Below are 22,825 nucleotides of genomic sequence, written 5' to 3'. Positions count from 1 at the left end.
AAAACAGAGGAGGGCATTTCTTTTCCTTCCCACCCCCTCTCTTATTTTCTTCTTCTTCTTTTTTTTTTTTTTTTTTTTTAAGCAGTTAGAGGTTCTGGATTCAGTCACCATGTTAAGCATGTCCCCTCCCAGTAAGCGATAGCTCCAGTCCCGGTCAGAGGGCACTGGGCATGCGTGGATTGGCATAAACAGATAGAAAGCAATGGAGAAAGTAGGATGTATTTGGAAGGTTGCAACGGACCTGTTTTGTTTAGTCTAGACGGTGATTTATAGAGAAGCATGGAGAATTAAATCTAAAACTATTACGACCTGTCGGAGACCTACAGAAGGGAGTGTCTGGGGTTTATCCCCTGGGAGAGCTATCCCCTGCTAGATTTTGAGCCAGAGAGAGGCAGGAGACTGCCCTGTAGTGGAGGGGCTCAGGAGATGCTTCAGAGGAAGTGTCAACAGGGTTCTGGACGCTGTGGAAAGAGAGGAGACCGAGCCTACCGCAAGAGCCAGGAGGGCGACTGGGGGTGGTGATGCCAGTCAGGAAACCGTCCTGGGGACGTGCATGCCCTGTCCAGCATGCTTCCTGTGTCGTCTGTGAGGAGACAAGAAAGGAGCAGGATCGTGTGTTCTGAGCTCATCTTCTCCCAGCAAGGACAGGGGCCGTGCGAAGGGTAGCAGAGACGCCGTGTGCGTCAGGCACAGAGCAGTTGCTCGACTGGCTTTCCTTGAACCCAGATTCAGAAGTGAGATCCAGGAGTGCGCTTTTCAGCCCTGCAGTGGGAATCTCTGAGTGTCTCCCACTGGCCGTGTGCTTGACCAGGAGCTAAGTGTGATGGAAACAGAAAGGACATCACCCTGCTCGAGGGGGGCTTGCAGCCTGATCAAGTAATCACGACAGATGTGGAGGCAAAAGACGTGGAGCCAGAGCCTGTAATGGGGTTCTGACCCAGCCCGGTTGCTACAGCAGCTTTTTATCACCAAGCACTATTGTGCACAGCTGAGAAAAAGAATTCCTGCTGCTGCAGAGTCAGAGAGCAGGGCGCTGAGCACGGCGTGACCTTTACCAACTGAAGAAATCCTCCATTTCTTTCTTCTTCTAATTCCAGGTCTCTCACCTCACAACCCAACACCCCTGCCAGCCTGCAGCACACAAAAGTCATTTCTTTTTCCCAAAAGTTTCCTTTATTCAAAAAAAATTTTTTTTTTTGATCCTCATATCAAAACCTGATAGTTTTTTAAATGTAACTTTTCCTTTTTTGCTGCTAAGGATTGAACCCAGGGCCTTACTGGCTCATGCTAAGCAAATGCTCTACTACTGAGCTACCACCCTGGCCCCAAAACCTGGTTCTTAGTTCTGTCCCTCTGCAGCTTTGCCCCCTGCCGTGATTCCAGGAGCTAACCCAGCCATGGGGCGGAGGGATCAGAGGGGACTTGGTAAAACAGGTTGGAAAATTTTGTCTGAAAGGGTTTTTCTGCCATTTTCTAAAGAGACTCACTTAGAAACAGGCTTGCAGTTTTTTTTTTTTTTAATTTTTAGACGGGCTCATTTTCTTTTCTGTGACCCCACAGGGACGAACTCTTCCGGCAAAGCCTGGCCAAATTACGAGAGCAGCTAGTGAAAGCTAATACTCTGGTGAGGGAAGCAAACTTCTTGGCTGAGGAAATGAGCAAACTCACTGATTACCAAGTGACCCTCCAGATCCCTGCTGCCAACCTCAGTGCCAATCGAAAGGTAAGGATGTGGGGCTGGGGATATAGCTCAGTTGGTGGAGTGCCGGCCTTGAACTCCTTGGGTTCGTTCCCCAGCACCACAAAAAAAAAAAAGAGAGAGAAAGGTAAGGATGTCCTTAAGGACAGTAGTCAGCAGCACCAGAAACTGAAGTCCACAGGTATGAACCAAGGTGTTTATTCTTTCTTAAGCCTTCCTATGTGCACCTCGTCAGGAAAGAATGCTCCTTAAACAAACCCTTAGATCCTGCATTCGCCAAGCAGGATATGCAGGATTTAGTGCTAAAGGAATTGCTAATTTAAATACTTTCCTAAAGACAGAAACGTACTTAAGTGATCATGCCTGCTTTTCCCTTGCAAATAAATGGGGGCTGTCTGTATTTTGTTAGAGCACCTTTAAAAGAGTGAGTCCTAAGAGGAAGGAAGGTGCTTGTGCCGTCTGTGTTTCCATGCACAGCCACTGGGAATTTCCTGTCATTTCATCTTGGAGAAGTCTTCCTGTGGTGGGGGTGGAGGGGTGGACTGGGAAGAAAACAGCTCTTATCCATTCATTTTTCAATCCAGGAAGGGAGTCAGGGAGCACCTTGTCCATCTTGCTGGGTTGTAGTTTTTGACACAGTAGTTCTGAATCCATAACCCTAGAAGTCTATGTACTTTTATGTCCTTCATATACAGGGTTACTGTCTTAGTGGCCTTCATAGTAGCAAAAAACTTTTCAATAACAGAATAATCAGTCAAATCTGTGGTACATCCAAACTCTGGTTTGCTATGTTGCCATTAAAAATCATGTTTGTGAAGAACATTAAGAAAACAATAACAACATAAAAACGGGTGAGTTGGGATATGATATATTTTATTTGATCCTGGTTATGATAAAAATTAAAAACCGTAGCCAGACATGGTGGCACATGCCTGTAATCCCAGTGACTTGGGAGGCTGAGGCAGGAGGATCATAAGTTTGAGGTCAGCCTCAGCAACTTAATGAGTTGCTAGGCAGGTTAGTGAGAACCTGTCTCAAAATAACAAGTAAAAAGGGCTGGGTATGTAACTCAGTGGTTAAGCACCCCTGGTTTTGATTCCGAGTACCAAATAAATGAATAATAAAAAGATAAATGAAAAGTGTGTGCACAGATATGCATAAAAGATAGAAAACAAACCACAGTACTGCCCAGATAAGAGAATGGTTTTGTGTATACTTTTTATGTGTTTTGCAAACTTTGTACTTTAATGTGAGAGTGTATGTGGGTAGGATTTAACAATCAAAAAAGCTGCAGTGTTTGTTTTGCTGGTTTTCTTCATTATGCAGAGAGGTGCGATCGTGAGCGAGCCTGCCATTCAAGTGAGGAGAAAGGGAAAGAGCACCCAAGTCTGGACCATCGAGAAGCTGGAGAATAAATTAATTGACATGAGGGACCTTTATCAAGAATGGAAGGAGAACATTCCTGAGGTAAAGGACAAGATGTGAAGGAGACTGGGTTACATCAAATGCCAAGGCCACCGATGATGTAGCCACCTGAAACACACACCTGTGTGTGCACACGCGCACACACGCTCGCACACTCGCATGTGCACACACACCCATGACACGGAAAACAGTGATTTTGAAAGTTTTAGTGGCATCAGCAGCATGGCACGATGGGGACAGAATGAAAAGAACCTGCAGCATAATCTCATTTCAAGTCACAGGGACGGGTCGGAGGTAGAGCTACGCTGGTGTCACTGTCCTGAAAATCAGCGGGTCTGGAGCCAGCGTGGGTTTTGCATTCTTTCACGTGTGCATGCGTCCCTAGCTGTGGCCTTAGCTGGGTGGACTGGGCAGAGTAATTTTAGTGCACATAATCCATTTTTTTGGACATCAGTAATAGAAGGCGTGGCAAAGGCCATCAGGCAAAGCATAGGAGTGGGACGGGAAAACCGCAGGCAGGCGTGACGGGGAAGAGGAGGCAGCAGCTGAGAATCTTCCATGGGAATCCTTAGTTCCCAAAAAGGAAGCCCATCTCATGTGCTGATCTGCTTCAGGACATAAATATGATTCTTATTTTTCTTATTATTTTCATTATTGCTTCCTTAAAAATGATTTTTTTTTTCTAATGCTGTTTTTAAATAATACAAACTTGGTGTTTTGCCTTCTGCTCATTCTCCCTACTGCTCAGGCCAAGAGGCTGTATGGAAAGCGAGGGGACCCTTTTTACGAAGCCCAGGAGAACCACAACTTGATTGGCGTGGCCAACGTGTTCCTGGAGTGCCTGTTCTGTGACGTGAAGCTTCAGTACGCAGTCCCCATCATCAGCCAGCAGGGGGAGGTAAGGACAGGTCGCCTCAAAATACAGGTGTGAATTCTCTTAAAGGGTCAGGAGTTAGACGAAGAAATCAGGGCAGAAGGGCATGATCTGCCTGCTCTTTTCTCTGCAAATCTCTGGTATTAGTAGAAACTCTCAATATTAAGTCATGGTCTTAGAAGATAATTATAATGTGTGACATTTGTGGTTCACAAGGTTTGTTTTTTGTTTTTTGTTTATAATTAAACTGGAAATCTTTTAGAAACAAGATTCAGTTCCATGCCCCATATCAGTCTCCCTTTTAAAAGGCAATCTCATATCTTTAGTTCTTTTGTGGCCTCTAAATGATGTTTATAAGATGATATAAGTTGGTAGGATTATTAGGAAGCCCAAAGTATTCAAAATAACAAGTTTAAATAACCCATTTTTACCCACTTGTAAATTCTCATATTTCAGTCATTTAGATACCGTAGCTTTATGTAGGCCTAAGACACTTTGGAAAATGTTCAGGTTCAAGCCTTTTCTTTTTTAAACCCATTTCACCAGCTGATGTTTTTGTTTCCAGTTTAGTAATGCCCCTACTTCCTAGCTTGTCCTTCATAACATACTAACTTGAAGTACCACCTGGTGTGGTGACTCTAAGAGCAGGCCGCACATAAGATGCCGTCCTCCCCAGAGCAGCGCTGGGAAGGGGACCCCAGCTCCCTGGTGGAATGTGAGTTCACAGCCCACATCCATGCGTAGCGACCCCCACCTTTCTGCTCTGGACCAGTACACAGCATTGCTTTTTCCCATGTTAAAAATGCACAGCTCAGGCACGTTGGATTGCTTAGAGGGAAATGAAGGGGGAGGAGATGGAAGGAAAGATGGTGGACTGAGACCGACATCACCCTGTGTACACGTATGATTACTCGAACGGTGTGAATCTACGGCTTGTACAACCATAGAAATGAAAAGTACCCCATTTGTGTACAGAGAATCAAAATGTAGTCTGTAAAAATTAAAAAATGCACAGCTCAGCCAGGTGCGGTGGTGCACGCCTGTAATCCCAGCGATTCAGGAGGCTAAGGTAGTTGGGTCACAAGTTCAAAGATAGCCTCAGCAACTTAGAGAGACCCTGTCTCAAAATTTAAAAATTAGAAGGGCTGGGGATGTGGCTCAGTGATTAAGCACCCCGGGTTCAATCCCTGGTTCCAGGAGGGAAAAAATACACAGCTCTCTGGGCACGGTGGCTTTTGCTATCATTCCAGCAGCCCAATGTCTGAGGCAGGAAGATGGCAGATTTGAAGTCAGCCTCAGTAACTTAGTGGGAACCTGTCTCAAAATGAAAAATAAAAAGGGCTGGGATATAGCCCAGTGGTATAGCACCCCTGAGTTCCTGCCTCATTACCCCACCCTACCCCCAAATTATATAGCTCATATGGCAAAGGAATCTAGTGGCCGAGACCCTTGCTCAGGGGTTTTTAAATTAGGGTCTGAGGTGGGATTTGATATTTCATGAATCCCCCTGAAATTACATTACAAGTGTATTAGATTCTCAAAAAAAACCGTCAAAGAATATATACGAACCACTATCTTCTGGCCAATTTATCACATTTCCTGGCTTCACCTCCTCCTTACTACTTCCCGTCTGTCTCACTTGTCAAATATCGTCAATTAACTTCTCTGAGATCCTTGGTGCCAATGCTAGTTGCCCTGTGGAAGTTGACCCTGAGCTGCCTTTCAAACCAGCCCTCCCTGCCAAGGCGACAGCAGCGCAGAGAACGTGGTCCCCTCCCAGGCGGTCATCCAGCCTGGCCTGCGTGATGGAAGGGACCTGCTGGAGGAGGGCTCTGAGGACCCCTTCGGCACCGCCCTGCACTCGAGTTTAGTTCCGTGCAAGCGGCTTTAGGAGGAACCCTAAACTGGCCCCTACCCAAGAACTGCCACCACATAAGAGCATGGAAAGCCCGAAAGGAAAAACAGCTTTAGAAGAACCGTTTCTTCATACCTGCCTGGCCTTCTTCATGCTGTTCTTCCCGGCATGGGGATTGCCCCCCTCGGGGCTCAGGCTGAGTTACAACCGTTCTCTATCCTGTGAGCCACGTCTGTGTGGTTTACCAACGTGAGCGCGGCTGAGCTCCATCAATTCTTAGTGAATATTTGTTGAGGAGATGAATTGATCCTGTACATATTTACCCTGTGTCTGCACATTCTGATAGGATTTTGACTTCTCTGTCTTTACCCACGGGGCTGGGAGTTCCCTCATGGCAGGGCCTGTGTCTTTATCTTGGTGTCCCTTGAGCCTAGGTGTTTGAAATAAATAAGTTCATGAAGCATTTGGGCAAACGAATGCATGCATGAATGTATAAACAAACATGGAAAATAGAGGGTCCCAGGCACAATGTGAGAGCTGCCTTCCAGCTGTTCCTGGGTCGACCTGAAGTATAAAGTAAGACTGAGAATGTTTCCAGAAGGCAAGGTGCGGGGTGGCAAGTTTAGCTCAAAGAAAGGCAGGACTCTTGCAGGAGCAGAGACTGAGGGGCTCTCCCACCGCTGGGCCTGGCCAAGTGGTGGCCGCAGAGCTGCTCCCAGGTGGAGCGGGGGGCTTCTGAGTCAGGTCCGTGTTGTGGTTGGAACGCTACTTAACTCCAGGGTGTCCCGTCCCCCGTCCCAGGTCGCAGGGCGTCTGCACGTGGAAGTGATGCGGGTGACGGGAGCTGCCCCGGAGCGTGTGGTGGAGGACGACTCCTCCGAGAACTCCAGCGAGAGCGGGAGCCTGGAGGTCGTGGACGGCAGCGGAGAGGTCGTTCACCGGGTCAAGAAGCTGACCTGCCGGGTGAGAGGAACGTGCCCCAGAGGCGCCTGAAAGTGACCTTGGAGGGCAGACCCCGGGTCCAGAACTTGATGAGACCTTTTCATCCAGAGTAGTGACATGTAAATCGTCTGAAAATAGATGGACGGCTCTTTCTCCAGAAGCATAGCACACTTTTCGCAGTAAAATTCCAAAAGCATGTGTCCCCCCCCCCCCGTCATCCATGGGCAGCTGGTTCCAGGACACACGACAGACACCAGAGTCCACAGCAGCTGCAGTTCCTTAGATACAGTGGAAGAGGATTTGCATGTGATCTGCACACCCTTCTTCATATCCTTTAATCTCTAGATCACGTGTACCGTGTAATACAACGTAAATGGTGCATAGGGAGTTACTAGACTGTGTTGTTTAGGAAATGACGGGAAATCTACGAGTGTTCAACACAGGCATGATTATGATTTTTTTTCAAAACATTTTCCATCCTCTGTTGGTTAAGGCCACAGGCATGGTGGGCTCACTATGTGTTTGGCATGTGAGGAGTGTGTCTTGCTTAGTGAATTGTGTCTTTCTAGTAAAGGTCACATCTATATCAAACACTCAGTCCTTAGGAGGATTTTACAGGCATGGGTGCATTTGTCGCCAAGTTTTCTGTTGTAGGTAGAGATCTCTGGTACGGATTTCATGATACATGGAACCCTTCATGAAATAGTGTCAGATATTCTCAGATGTCAAAGGGATGGACTGCTTCATCTCATCCACCTACTCTTAAAGTTGAGACAGATGAGACAATAACGTGTAGTTGAGTGTTTCCTTCATGGGAGTTACATTTGCATATTTTAATCTCTTCAGGTAAAAATCAAAGAGGCAACGGGGCTGCCCTTAAGCCTGTCCAATTTCGTCTTCTGCCAGTACACGTTCTGGGACCAGTGCGAGTCTGCGGTGGCTGCCCCGGTGGTGGACCCAGATGTGCCCTCACCACAGTCCAAGGATGCCCAGTACACGGTGACCTTCTCTCACTGTAAGGTACAGATGCAGGCAGAGTGACCTGCAGGGCTGGGAGTGGCTCAGAGGTGGGGCACATGCTGGCCTTGAGTCCCTGGGCTCAGCGTCTAGCACTGCAGAAAAACAGGGCCAGAAAGCAAACTCTTGGGGGCCGTGGAGCTGGGAACGGTTGTAAGAGCCGATGGCAACTTCCGAGTCTTCCCCACAGAGTTTTCATTAAACATAACATCTTATTTTACTTTTTAACCTCAAAATGAACTTCTGCCCATTTGAATAATTTAGATATTGAAAAAAAATCTGAAAGACTTCAGCTTGCAATCTTAATTCTATAGCAGTTTGACCACCAGTGACCGTTTTCTATACTTGCTTTTTTTGTTTGTTTGTTTGTTTGTTTTTTGAGCTGGGGTCTCAATGTGTTGCCCAGCCTGGCCGTGAACTTCTGGGCTCAAGGGATCCTCCTGCCTCAGCCTCCCAAGTAGCCAGGACTGCAGGCATGAGCCACTGCACCCTGCCATGTGTTTTAGTAAAATATTTTCTATGCTTAACAACTCTCATATGTGTATGATAAGCGTGTGTGCACACATAAAGGGGCCTAGATACACACTTCTACATCACGAACACATAACTTATTTAAAAATGCTTCACAAAAATAGGATCACATTAAACACTGCAAAATTGTTGGCATCTTACTGTGCAAGTTGTTGTAGATATTTCTCATTCTCTTGAGTATGGCGTACGTAGTACGCTAAACACAGCGTTCTGTATGGATTTTTAAAGAAACTAAAATGGAAAAGGTGAGTTCGTGGACTGAGGTATTACCTGCTTTTCTTCTTTCGCAGGAGACTGTCAGCAACTCTATCCTCTTGCAGTTTTCCTTTTCCTGGACAATCCTTGATAGGTCTTCACGACCCTTTCTTTTGTAACTTGTGCCTATTCTTCCTGATTCCACACTTGGAAGACACATTCCTATCACTGCCTATCAAATTTCACTTATGTAAAGGTTGTCAAGTCTTTTTCTAAATACAGCCTTCATTGCTTCACCTGTATCTGCCAAGTCTGTTCTCCAAATCTTTATTAATTATTCTTTTGTTGTTATTCTCTGAATATTCTTCTTCTTTTGTACTAAAGATTGAACCCAGGGATGCTTCACCACTAAGCTACATCCCCAGTCCTTTTTATATATTTTGTATTTTGAGATAGAGTCTTCCTAAGTTGCCCCAAGACTAAGTAAGACTAAGTTGTCTTACTAGGTTGGCCTCTAACTTGCAATCCTCCTGCCTCAACCTCCCAAGTAGTTGGGATTATAGGTATGTGCCACCATGCTCAGTTTGTTCTCTGAATATTCTTTTAAATATTCCTCGTCTTTCCTCAGATCCATAAAGCTGTTTCTTTAGAAGGACAACATCTGAATTTTAGGTGCATCCTGGTTAAAGACTATTTTAATATAAACTATTTCTAGAGCCTTAGGTGCACTTTGTAACCCTAAGTTTCTTTTCCTTCTAAAAATCTGGGTCTGTCTCCAAATAAAATGAGAACGCAGTATAACTCATTATGACACATTGTTTCTAGGAATTACAGTCACAGAGTGACTCCACCTGAGAGTATCCACTTGGATTTCACTGAGAGGCTAATGGAAAGAAAAACGACTTTGTTTCTTTGCCAACTGCATAATTTGGGGTGATCTGCCACATTTCTCAGTCAGTTCAGTATCCATTTCCACACAGTCATCTGTTTGTGCTCTAGAATGAGGAACTGAGGTGCCAAGGGCTTAAGGGCAGGAGTAGACATAAGTCATGAAGATAACCGTAGGCAACTGAATCCCATTGTTGGTCTCCCAAGCCACGGTGAGGACCCATCCTTTGCATTAGTCTGTGCCAGCTGGAAGTCAGAGTGGCACAGCAGAACCAGGAGTGCCCAGGGAGAGGATGCAGACTGAGCTCTGCAGAAAGACAACTAGCTCTATGACTTTGTTCTCTTCAGTTTCCTCACTTAGAAAGGAAAGCAGCTGGGCTAGGGAGATAGCTCAGTCGGTAGTGTTTGCCTTGCAAGCACAAGGCCCTGGGTTCGATCCCCAGCACTGCAAAAAAAAGAAAAAAGAAAAGAAAAGAAAGCAGTTGAATTAAATTGATCACAGTTTCCTTCCAGATCCAATATTCTGTGCTTCTTTATCATTTTCCCTTAAAATCGAAGGGATGGGTTTAAGGTTGAAATCGGGCTGAAGCCCTCCAGCATGGATCAGTTGAGAGCTGAAGGATTTCGTAGTCTGCTTACGCGTGGCTCCTGTCATGCTCTCCTTCCTTACCAGGACTACGTGGTGAATGTCACCGAGGAGTTCTTGGAGTTCATATCAGACGGAGCACTGGCGATTGAGGTCTGGGGCCACCGGTGTGCTGGCAATGGCAGCTCCATCTGGGAAGTGGACTCTCTTCACGCTAAGACCAGAACATTGCATGACAGGTGCGTATGGGCTGTGAGCTGGAGGCACAGGATCGGTTCCACAGTGAGTGAGAATCCACACTTTCGCTGCTGGGGCTGCTTTTGACACCCTGGACAAGTCACTCAACATCTCTGTGCCTGCCTCCTCTGTGAAATGAGAATAATTGAAGGAGCAACCAGGCACTAGAGAAATACAGCAGGAAGGTAGTTATTTCAACAGATGAGACTGCAATAGCTGCATAGCCACGTGAAAAAAGAATCAACCTTGATTGGAATTCACATTATACACAAAAATGAATTTGGGATGGATCCTAGTTTTAAATGCAAAAGCTAAAACTATAAAGCCCATAGAAGAAAGCAGGAGGATATCTTCACAATTTTGAGTTGGTCACAGATTCTCAGAGAGGCTACAGAACATGCTAATCAGAGAAGGAAAAAAAATCTTTGCATTGTACTTAATCAAAATTGAAAGCTGTGCCCATCAATAGATATCACTGTGAGCCACACATGGTGGCACATACCTGTAATCCCAGCGGCTCAGGAGGCTGAGGCAGGAAGATCACAAGTTCAAAGCCAGCCTCGGCAAAGGCAAGGTGCTAAGCGACTCAGTGAGACCCTGTCTCTAAATAAAATACAAAATAGGGCTGGGCATGTGGCTCAGTGGTTGAGTGCACCTGGGGGAAAATTAAAAAAAAAAAAAAAAAAAAAAGATATCAGTATGAAAATTAATACGTAAACCACCATCTGGAAAACGGGCAACAGTCCCACCCCTAGATATTTACTGAAGAAAAATGAAGACTTAAGTCCACAAACAGAGGTGTATACAACTGTTCATTTCAGTTTTATCTGTAGGACCCCAAAATTACAAACAACCCAGATGTCCATCAGTGGGTGAATAGATAAACAAATACTATAGAATCTTACTACTCGGCATTAAAAAAGGACTGTTGATGTCCATTTGGATGAATCTCAAAATGGTTATATGAAAGGAGAGAATCCAGCCCAAAAGAGTCCATATGGTGTGCTCCCATTTATATGAAGTTCTGGAACTAGAAGAACTCACCTGTGAGGGTGCCCACTGCCACAGGCTGGGGGGACTGACAGGGAGGGAGGTGAGCAAACTTTCTGAGGCGGTGGTGGGAGGGGGTCCACAGATGTGTGCCTTTGTCTAAGCTTCAAACTCTCAACTGGAAATCTGGGCATGTCACCGAAGGTAAGTTCTGTCTCCATAAATACAAGCCCATGCCTTGGGGTTGTTTGAGGAGTTGGTAATAAGATCACCTAGGTGGTCTATGTGGCACGGTGCCCAGCACATGGGGACGCGCAGTGGCTGGTGACTTGCTCCTGTTTCTAACAGTGTCTCTGGATGGTGATGCTGTTTCCTGTTGGGTTTTTTTTTTTTTGTTTTATTTTGTTTTGTTTGTTTGTTTTTTTAAGGCATTAACTTTCCCGTTAATAATTTTATGGTTCAGTACTGCCCTTAGATTATATGCTATTTTTATATATAACAATAAAAAATCTTAACCTATTTCTAAAAAATATATATGATTTCTTTTTTAATTTTATTTTTTTATTGTAAACAAATGGGATACATGTTGTTTGTCTGTTTGTTACATGGGTTAAAGGCATACCATTTGTATAATCATAAATTTACATAGGGTAATGCTGTTTGATTCATTCTGTTATTTTTCCCTTCCCCCCACCCCTCCCACCCCTCTTTTCCCTCTATGCAGTCCTTCCTTCCTCCATTCGTGTCCCCCTCCCTAACTCTAACCCTAACCCTAACCCTAACCCTAACCCTAACACTAACTCCCCCCACCCTACCCCTTATGTGTCATCCTCCACTTATCAGCGAGATCATTCGTCCTTCCTGTTGGGTTTTGCAGGTGGAATGAAGTAACTCGAAGAATAGAGATGTGGATCTCCATATTAGAACTGAACGAGTTAGGGGAATATGCCGCTGTGGAACTTCATCAGGCTAAAGATGTCAACACGGGGGGTATCTTTCAGCTCAGACAGGTACTCGGCGTGCCGTGTGTTCTGTTTCCACTCTGGCGTGGTTTCTGGGAATTTGCTAATTATTTGTATCTCCATTTCCTAATACTTCCCTTCCCTTATTTCTCCTCCTATGTCTCCCATCCCCATTCCTGACACCTGTCTTCCCCCACCACTACCACACCTCCGCAGGGTCATTCCCGTAGAGTGCAAGTCACGGTCAAACCGGTTCAGCATTCGGGGACGCTGCCGCTCATGGTTGAAGCCATCTTGTCAGTATCCATTGGCTGCGTAACTGCCAGGTCCACCAAACTCCAAAGAGGGCTCGACAGTTACCAGGTAAGACACGCAGATGTGAAACGGTATCGAACAGAGGTGAGGGGTAGCGGGTATGGCTCAGTGGCGGAGTGCTTGCCTCACAATGCATGAGACCCCCACCACTGGGGCAAAGAAATTGGATGTTGCGGAATAAGGAAGCCGATGATCTCTGACGGCCTGCTTGGGAGTCTAGTGGAACTCACATTAATCACAGATCTTCCCCCATTCGCCTTTCCACTCATTGCCCTTTTCCTAGGTTTAAAATACATGTTTGCTTATTGTGAATTAATAATAACTTTATATAAACACATATTCATGCTGTAGTCGTTGTTTACTTTAGGCAGGTTCACTTTACGTCTGGCCTGAACTATGTTGGACATTTGACGTTGCTGCCTGGCCTGATCCACTTGAATTTCACTAAGTTGCTTCCATACACTCTCATAATGATCCGGTTCTCTTAAAAGCATTACTCCTGGTTTTTTTTTAATCATAAAGCTGTCTTCATGATCATTTTTGTCCATTCAAGCTCCATTTCCCAAATCTTATGCTTTTATTCAAAAATAAAAAAATGAAAACTTGAAAGAATTGATCTTCATATTGCCAGTCAGACCTCTTCTCTCATTCTGGAGAATAGCTTTCAAGTTAGGAACTTGCCCTTGCACGGCCTGAGAGAGGGCGTGTGTTTCCCGGTGCCCCAGATTGCCACCAGGTAGGAGCTGGGGACCAGGGAGGATGACTGTAATCTGCTTCCCTCCCGCTGTCTGTGAGCCTAAGCGGAAGCCCCGCCAGTCTGCCACGGTTCATCTCCCATCTCAGACCCTTTTGGCGTTTAGACAAGTTTTTCTGAAAGCTAAAAATCACGGCACAGACTGTCGGGCTTTAAAAGGGATGGCATCTCCAGACTCTGGCCTTCCCTCTTCAAGGCCAAAATTCCTTCCAGCTCTGAGTCCGCGTATGCTTCTTCCAGAGTGAAGGAAGAGCTGAGCACCAGCTCTCTTCTGTTTGGGGTGGCTTCTGCCTGTCCCCTCTCTCCTCCTGGAAACAGGGAGTTGCATTGTAGAGGCCTCATCCCATTTCAGTCCCTCACTTGGTCTTCATCTTCTGGGGCAGCTGCAAGGCTTGGTAGGAAGAGTGAGCAGGAGACTTTGGAGTCAGGATACCTGGCTCTTCATCTGGTCCTGCCCTGGTGAAGTGGTTGCCTTGGCTGGCTAATTTATAACTTTGAGTTGTTTTGTTTTGTTTTGTTTCTCTCTCTCCTGATTTTTCCCTTGTCAAAAATGGTGGAGAAGATAACAATTCTCCAAGGTCTGTTTCTGCCATAAAACTTTGTGCCTTAGTAAATCTTAGATGTTAGATAAAACATCAAGTTTGAGTGTCGTAAACTGTGACCTTAGAAAATGGGGGTTATCAACTGGCTAAGTGTCCCATTTCAGGGAAATTATAAGGATTGATTATTTGCATTTTTAAAAATGGCTCAACCTCTTGAGTTAAAACTGATTTTTTATCAAATTGTGAACTCTAAAATATGAGTCTATTCTCAGTGCTCTATTCTCTTGAAGAATATCGTACCAGGCCTGGGGCGTACCTCAGTGATACAAGTGTGTGCTTAGCCGTCTGAGACCCTGCGTTCCTTCCCCAGCACCACTCCCACACAAAGCATAGCACCAGCCATACAAATCCACACTGTGACTGGTTTTTAAAATATTTTTGGTACCAGGTGGGGATTGAACCCAGGGGTGCTTAACCACTGAGCCACATCCCCAGCCCTTTTTGTTTTTTATTTTGAAATTGTTTAGGGCCTCACTAAGTTGCTGAGACTGGCCTTGAACTTGTGATCCTCCCACCTCAGCCTCCCGAGTGGGGATTACAGGCACCCAGCCAAACCCTAGCCACTCTAAAGGGTATTTTTCCCTGTGCCGCCACGCTCGAGGTCGTGGCTACTCACTTTTGTTGTTGACATAGTCCTTCAGAATTCTGACTCGGGAGCTGGGAGCCAGGACGGAGCAGGCCCATTTCACAGTGGTGTCGCAGCATGAAAGCTCCGGGCTGTTTTCAGGTGAGGGAAGTCCCTCCTTAGCTTACTCATCAGTGACACATTAGAGCTGCTCAACCTCTTACATTAACAGGGAGCGTCACCCCAAGTGTGGTGGAACACTCCGGTCACCCCGTTGACTCAGGGGGCGAAGGCCCAAGGATTGCAAGCTCAAGGTCATCCTGGGCAACGTGTGAGGCCTTTTTAAAAAGACTGGGATGTGGCACCGTGGTGGAATGCTTGCCTAGCATGTGCAGGGAGGGCCCTGGGTTTGATCCCCAACACCACACACACACACACACACACACACACAAATAGGGAGCATTAGTTCAAGATAAATTATTTCAAAATTAGGCTTATATTTAATAAGGTAGTCATTCATATAACTGGTAGTGATGGTTACTAGACTTTAAAAAAAAAAAGATGTGTATTTTGAAGCATAGATGTAAATATAATTTTAACTTTTTAAAAACCCCTTGAGGTTAACATCTCTTCTATGAATAAAAAGCATGTAGTCGTGAATCGTGAGTTTTTATGATCTGGTTGGTATCTAAGGAAAATCGTTTCAATCAAAACTCCTTTGTTGCTGGGCCTGGTGGTGGACACTCTTATCCCAGCTGCTTGGGAGGCTGAGGCAGGAGGATCTCAAGTTCAAGACCAGCCTGAGCAATTTAGCAAGACCCTGTCTCAAAACTAAAAAATAAAGAAGGGCTAGGGATGTAGCTCAGTGGTGAAGCGGCCCTGGGTTCCACGCCCGGCACCAAAACAAAACAAAACCTTTGTCTGCACCATGGTACTTTGTTTTCATCCATGCAAGTGGTACATGCAGGAAAGACCACTGAGGTTGGAGACAGGGACCGGCTTCCAAGCCTGAGCACCCTGGACGGGTTCATCTCATCCTACAGGGCCTCCGTTTCTTCCTGACCAAAACCAAGAGTGGGCCAAAGAATCTCTTGAGTCCCTCGTGGCTTTTCGATTCAGTCTTCCTCAGCCCACCCGAGACCTCAGTTAGCCTACCCATAAACATCTCTTACCTGCCCATCCATCCAAGGCCTGGCACAATGATGTCGACTTCTGTCTCCATCAGAGAGAGTTCTGTTTTTAAATAACTGCCCTCAATATTTTAAAAATTCTTTGGAAGCCAGGTGTGATAGCACACACCTGTAATCCCAATTACCTGGGAGGCTGAGGCAAGAGGATTGCAATTTGGAGAGCAGCCTGGGCAATTTAGTGAGAATCTGTTTCAAATATTTAACAAGGACTGGGGATGTAGCTCAGTGCTTGCCTAGCATTTGTGAAGCCCTGGGTTCCATCCCCAGGGGGGATTCTGGGGGGGAAATTCCTTCAAATTTTGGACGAGTAAATTAAATCCATTATCCCTTGAAATTCAGTGAAATGTTTTGTTGTGCAGATGTTGTGTGAGCTGTCCATTATATTGTGTATGTTAAGCTTTAAGAATTATTTTCCCTGTGTGCTGTTTGAGAAACAAAATGCATGTCCTTTGTGTTTATTTTTTTCCTACCAGAGAGATGATGAGGATGGTGATGATATGGATAGTTATCAGGTATTGCTACTGCTGTCGATCCTGTGGCATGGGGCACAGCTATTGCTAATTGCCAGCATTTGCAAAGCAGAGGCCAGGGAGGAGGCCTGAGGGCCAGGGAGCCAGAATATGCAGTTTTTCACTTGCTTTTGATATGCTTTATATGTAATCAGGGATACTATCCTGTTTCTGTTGTTTTCCCTGTTGATTCAAAATCTGAAACCCAATACTGCATTTTATGCTCAGCCATCTGGAATCACTAGCTTATAAAGCCTTGCTAGGCAAGACCATTATCACTGTTATTAAAATCAGTTGATCTTAAAAATTGCAGTTATCCATCCATAGTCTAGTTTTTCCTATGCTGAACTGCACGTTGCTTCTCACATCTAAGAAATTAGTGTTTTTCCAATAAGCCACTTTACTTTCAAAGACTTCTACTGGCTAGAAAAATTGGAAACATTTATGTACTTAACTTTGTTTTGTTTAGCCAGTTTTCTCCTCATGTTAGGGCCAAGCTTAGTTTTTCCAAACCTATAGGATTAAATCTCAGCCTTTTCTTGTTGGAAATGAAGAAAAAAATATACTCAAATGCAAAACACGCACTGACTGGCCCAATTTCAGAAACATGGGATAGTGTGGGCATGACCCCAGCGGCATGCCAAGACGAAGGCTTCCGGCTCTGGTTCCCAGTCTTTGTACTTCTCCGCACGAGTTAAAGGTGGTTTATCCACTGTGCCTTCCTATATGTAAAGTATGGATGCATTGTGGGAAAAGCTTCAGAGACCCCAGGTATCTCCTCCTCATGTAATCTCATAAAGTTATATTAAAACAGGCCAGTCCAACAGCATTTCAAACAGAATTGGTGGGTTTTCTTTCCCCACTCTTAATTTTATGAAGAAAGAAAAAAGGCAAAGTAAACTTTAGGGGAGATATCAGTACCCCCTTGGAGCTCAGCAGTGCCTTGACTAACGGCTTGTGGCTTTTTCGCGCTTCCTGCCGTGTTGTTCACCGAGAAAGCCAACAGCTGCTTCGGGGATTTCTTCAAGCATGGCTGAATGCATGTTGGGTTTTTGCATGGAAGAATCTTGGTTAGACTCATGGTGGAGGTTGGACATGAGATCTGTGCAGCAAGTTCAAAAGGTTCCCTGCTGAACTGTTTGCATTTCAGAAGATAAATGTTATTAGACCATAGAACTATGAACGATGAAAACGCCTGACGTTTTCCATTCCACTTGGTGTTACGTGATTTGAGCTCTGTTCATGGTGTCCTTCTGCTTTAAATTCACATCTGTCGATGAATAGCTACCAATTAAATGCACACATACACACACAGTGTAAAAATCATTCAACAGCTGGTATAGTTTGAGCTTATCTCGCTTTTAATATAATTATCCTCTTGGAGATGCAGGGCTCTGATTTCTGCATACCGACATCCTTGATCCGCATGCGGTGTTCCTGAGGCCTCTTTGCTTTCTTGCATATTAATCACCCAGCGATGTTCAATGATCTTTTCCTAATGAAAAGTCTCCTGATCAATTTGAACATCTTTTCAAAAAGACAGAAATAGTGGTCTGTGCACTGTACAGTCAATACTTTGCCTCTGTCTTCTCAGGAGGAAGACCTAAACTGCGTACGAGAGCGGTGGTCAGATGCACTCATCAAACGACGAGAATACTTAGATGAGCAGATTAAAAAAGTCAGCAATAAGAAAGGTATGTGAGATTAACCCCCAGGAGTAGCTTCTGCACTTCTACACAGCGGCAGTAGGTTGTGTTCTTCCCTCGGTTGAACAGAAGTATCTGTAAGCTCTAAAGGACAGAAAGCAGACTTCAGTCAAGTCAGAGAAGCCTTTATTCCTTTGTGGACTTGGGCGCCATTGAACCCCATTTTCTGGATGGGAAAATGAACATCAGTTACACAGGAGATTTTGGTTTTATAGGGTACCATGATGTAATCATTGGAAGCCATGTGCATGCAGTTTTGACTGTCAGGAGCTAGTTGTATAGGTTAAAACCAGACCCCGAGGGATGAGTACTCAAATCTTGCCCATTGTCATTTAGAACTAATTTGCCAAGGGGGAAGGTCAAGGTTTAGGGCTCAGCATTCAGTATCTGCCCCTTTCCCCCAAGGCCCATTGTTATCAGAAAAGAATGCCCTGGGAGAGGTTAAATGTTTGGCCAATTTCCCCTCCTCCTCCCGAGCCACACCTTCCCTCCATTTTTCTTGGGAGCTGTCTTGTAGGAATATTATTTTCTATGACCCTTCAGTATCCTTATTTCTTGAACTTGAAGCAGATATACAGATGTTAGTGACTCTGATTGTATGTTGTTGTTTTGCAAAGTCTCTGAATTTGAAAGTAATGCATTTTAAGAATCTCTGAGTGTTGTCCTTAAATTGTCACATGAAAGGTCAGACTCACATTTGGTCTGGTTTTGTTTGTTAGTTGTCAATGGACCTTGATTTGATTTATTTATATGTGGTGCTGAGAATCAAACCCAGTGCCTCACACACTTAGGCACGCGCTCTACCACTGAGCTACACCACCAGCCCTCACGTCTGATTTTGATGAACACAATGCAATGGATACCTGAATAAAGTGCACCAGGTGCCAGAGTCACAGGGTTCACAGCAGCTTGATGGTTCTGAGGCCTTGCTGGTCGGCACCCGGCTCCTGGTGGGCTGTAGCTTTGCCCATAGCTGGTTCAGGGTGCCCCCTGAGCTCCCTCGCTGCCCAAGGGGGAGCTTGCATTTCCTAGCAACACCACTTGGATTCTGGAGTAGAAATGTGCTCTTGAAATCCAGGTTCTCTCATCCTGACTTCTTGGCCTACTCATTGAGGCTGACTCTGCATCAACAAGCATCTTGAACGTTAATCCATTTCATACAGAACTTGGCGAGAGTCTCTCTCAGGAGACATCCTGGCTCAGCGTGGGGTCTCGGGTGGTGCAGGTGTTCAGCCTACCAATGAAAACTCACTGTGACTATACCTGGGCTGCCCCAGAACTGATTGATGGGTGAGCACATTGCAAAGTAGAGCAAAGAAAATCGCTTTCATAATAAGTATGAAGGAGAAGAAAAAGTTTTACCTTCAGCAACTTAGCAAGGCTCTGAGCAACTTGGCAAGGTCCTGTCTCAAAAGAAAAAATAAAAGGGGCTGGGGATGTCACTCAGTGGTTAAGTAACCTGGGTTCAATCTAATCCCTGGTACAAAAAAAAAGTTTTACAGAGTATAAATTTTTTTTTCCAGTGCTGGGGATTGAACCCAGGACTTCATGCTTGCAAGGCAAGCACTCTACCAGCTAAGCTATATCCTTAGCCCAAGAGTATAATTTATGATGTTCTTAGGTCATCTATCCTTATAAAATGGCATCTAGCTTTATATGTCACATCCATTATTTCACTTACTCATTCCAGCAAGGGCATGAAGTACACTGACTTGAGTTATCACTGTTTGACAGATCAGGAAGCCGAGACTTGTCTGTTGCATAATTTCCCATATTTCAATGCCAGGAACCCAAGTCTTCTTGCTGCTTTTCCCGCGGGCTTCCTGCTTTTCCTGGCCTGTGGAGGTGCCCCCAGCTGGTCATCCAGCCTGGATGCTCATGCTTGGCCTTCAAAGCCTCAAATCCTTTTCTGGAACCTAGTGATGTGTAGGCCATCGTGGCTGTCACTGAGTGCAAATCCATCCTAAATGCAGACATTGTTCCTCCCTCTCCTTGGCACCCATCCCTTCATTTTGTTCTGCAGACAAGTCAGAGGATGACGTGGAGCGGGAAGCCCGGCTGGTGGAGCAGTGGGTGGGGCTGACGGAGGAAAGGAATGCCGTGCTGGTGCCCGCCCCTGGCAGCGGGATCCCCGGGGCGCCGGCTGACTGGTGAGGCCCACTTCCTTCTGTGCCGGGGGGGTGGGCGGGACTGCCTGTGGCAACAGCCCTGCCAGTGGCTTTCTAGGATTGTCACAGTGAATGCCAAGGACCCGAGCTGTCAGGGAAGGGCCACCCAACCCCAGTGCTCCTCCTTCCTCCCCTTCCCCTGCAGCCTGATTGCTCTGACTACCCTCTCAGGAATCCGTATCCTCCCGCATTCCTCCTCTGAAAAAGCAACTTAGCCTCTGTTTCCTGGTCTCTAGAAATCCTCTCATTTTGGGTAAAAAGGATATTTCCAGAGTCCAGGGGACAGAGTTTTATTATTTTTTTATTCTTGTTAGTGCTGGGAATTGAATCCGGAGCACTTTACCACTGAGCTATATCCCTGGCCCATTTTGTAAATTTTGTTTTTGAGACAGGGTCTTGCTAAGTTGCTCAGGTGGGCCTCAAACTTGTGACCCTCCTGCCTCAGCCTCTCTGAGTCACTGTCTGGGATTATAGGAGTGCACCACTGGACCCAGCCTTTTTTTTTTTTTTTTTTTTTTTTTTTTGGTTTGGTTTTGGGGGTGCTGAGGATTGAACTAACCCAGGGCCTGGTGCATGCTTCTCTGCCACTGAGCTACATCCACAGCCCTGTTTCTTCTTATTTGCCCTAGTACATGCTTATTTTGGTAACTAGCAAAGAGTAAGCACTGGAGCCTACAAAATCAACTGATCAGTTGATTGGTCAGCAGTGTGAGGTACGCTCCTGAGAAGCAGCCTGATGTCTTAAGTCTGCAGTGAAATAGATTGGAATTTAGTTCCCAGTTTTAGCTCTTCTGTGTGTGTCTGATGTCTCTGGGAGAAGGCACATTAAACACCTTGCTTATCTTGATACAGCCTTGCAGATTACAATGTACATAAAACAACAGTAGCACCGTGCCCTAAATGGTAGCGGCTGCTTCTCACTCTCTTTCTAATTACGAAAACATGCCCTGGATACTTAAGAGAAAACAGATGCCCTTTGAACACAGAATGTGCATGCTCAGATAGTTCAATTTGGACAGACTTAGCAGCACTAGCGATATTTGTGTGTCTGTGGATAGGTGGAGGTGTAGCCAGGTTCTTGGGTTGTTCTGAGCCTGGAGAACCTAAGTCTGCAAGTGTGTAACTGGTGACAGGGTGTTCATTCCCTCAGGTCCTGGCCCTCGTGCTGGAATCCTGCTCCATGCAGCCTCTGCTGGCCACGCAGGGCCGGCCAGCTCCTTCCCGACCTGTTTCTCAGAGTCCTCTCTAGACTGTCCTCCAACTTAGCACAGTCTCACTCATTTGACATGTTTTCAAACTTGGGATCATCCTGGGTATTTGCCAAATGTGGTCCTGGGTTGTGTGCCTAGCATCCTAGGAGAGGCGGAGCAGGCTGCAGGCTATTGGCTTGGGGGCCTCGGAGGTGACTCAGCTGCAGCGAGGCCAGTGTCATGCACAGGAGGCCACCTCCTTCAAACATCTCGCGTTCTCCTCCAAGCTTTTTAACGGTTGTCCCTTCCGTTCACTTCCTCTAGGCTCCGATCCATCCCGTTACCAACATGAACACCCCTGTTCCCGGTCCCCATCACTAGAATTAGTTTTAGAAAGTCTTCAAATCACCTTTGCATTTAATTCACATATCTGGAAGCTCCTGATCTAAATCCTGGAGTCCCTGTGATTGGCGTTACAGGGAGGCTGAGCAGAGCAAAACCAGGTCGTCAGCAGAACCTGCCTCTCCATGGGGCTTCGCTTCTGCTTCAGTGACCCTGTTTCATAATCTAGCAAGATAGTGGACAGATACTTTATTGTTCAATTTTGTTATTAAATTTAGGATTCCACCTTCTGGAATGGAAACCCACATACCAGTTCTCTTCCTTGATTTGAATGGTAAGTTCCAGGGGCCACCGTATTTAATTAAAATGTGTCATGTATTCAGACTCACAGTACCCTGATCTGTAAATCACTTTTGTAATTGCTTGTATGCCATGACATTTTGGTTCATTCAAACATATATAAGGATGACAGGTAGTATCACGGAAGGAGAGACGTAAATATTTAATTAAAAAATGAGAACAGCTAGGGGCTGCAGATGTGGCTCAGTGGTAAAGTGCTTGCCTTGCATGCATGAAGCCCTGGGTTCGATCCCCAGCAACACACACACACACACACACACACACACACACCCCATTTAGGTATATTGAGAATTATGTACAGGAACATTAAAGCAGTTTTTCCAAAATGTAGATATTACTTGGGAAAGTAATCAACCCTGGAGTTTCTGACTCTCTAGGCTTAGCAAGAATCTAGAAATCTGCATTTCTGGCTAATGCCCTTAGCTTTTCATCCCTAATAGTTCCGATGCCAGAAATGATCATACTGTAACCTTGTAACCTTGCATTAAGAATTATTCTTTGCAGGCTGGGGATATAGCTCAGTTTGTAGAGTGCTTGCCTGTCAAGCACAAGGCTCTGGATTCAATCCCCAGCACCGCAAAAAAAAAAAAAAAAAAAAAAAAAAAAAAAAATTATTCTTTGGGCAGTGGGGATGGGAAGGATGGTAGAATGAGACAAACATTATTATTACCCTATATAAGTATATGGAAAAAAAATTTTTTAAAGAATTATTCTTTAGCATGACAAACAATCTGGGCAAACCTAGACAATGGCTTTCAGTGTGTTTTAAGAATAAAAAGCCTTTTCCAAATGAAATTGTACATGGAACCCCATGCACAGAATTTAAAAGGAGATTTTCCGAGTTTGAGGATGGGCAGGCTCCTTGCAGGTCCTTCCTCAGAAGCCTGTGGCTCCTTAAAACATCCTGAAAAAACTGTTTGATA

The 22,825-nt window shown here is 45.3% G+C and overlaps 1 protein-coding gene across 1 annotated transcript in view; it reads left to right on the top strand.

Moving 5' to 3' along the window:
- KIF13A (kinesin family member 13A) overlaps positions 1–22,825 on the top strand; it is a 183,814-nt gene that overhangs the window by 135,882 nt on the left and 25,107 nt on the right. Inside the window, 12 exon segments of the mRNA XM_079147086.1 lie at positions 1,561–1,723; positions 3,026–3,166; positions 3,873–4,022; positions 6,655–6,816; positions 7,642–7,815; positions 10,100–10,251; positions 12,117–12,249; positions 12,418–12,564; positions 16,101–16,139; positions 17,731–17,830; positions 19,866–19,992; positions 21,821–21,876. Coding sequence (XP_079003212.1) covers positions 1,561–1,723; positions 3,026–3,166; positions 3,873–4,022; positions 6,655–6,816; positions 7,642–7,815; positions 10,100–10,251; positions 12,117–12,249; positions 12,418–12,564; positions 16,101–16,139; positions 17,731–17,830; positions 19,866–19,992; positions 21,821–21,876 — 1,544 coding nt within the window.

This window comes from Sciurus vulgaris (genome assembly GCF_902686455.1).
Source record: "Sciurus vulgaris genome assembly, chromosome: 7".
Classification (NCBI taxonomy): Eukaryota; Metazoa; Chordata; class Mammalia; order Rodentia; family Sciuridae; genus Sciurus; species Sciurus vulgaris.
Note: the sequence above shows the minus strand (reverse complement) of the source record. Positions and strands in the feature narration are given on the sequence as shown.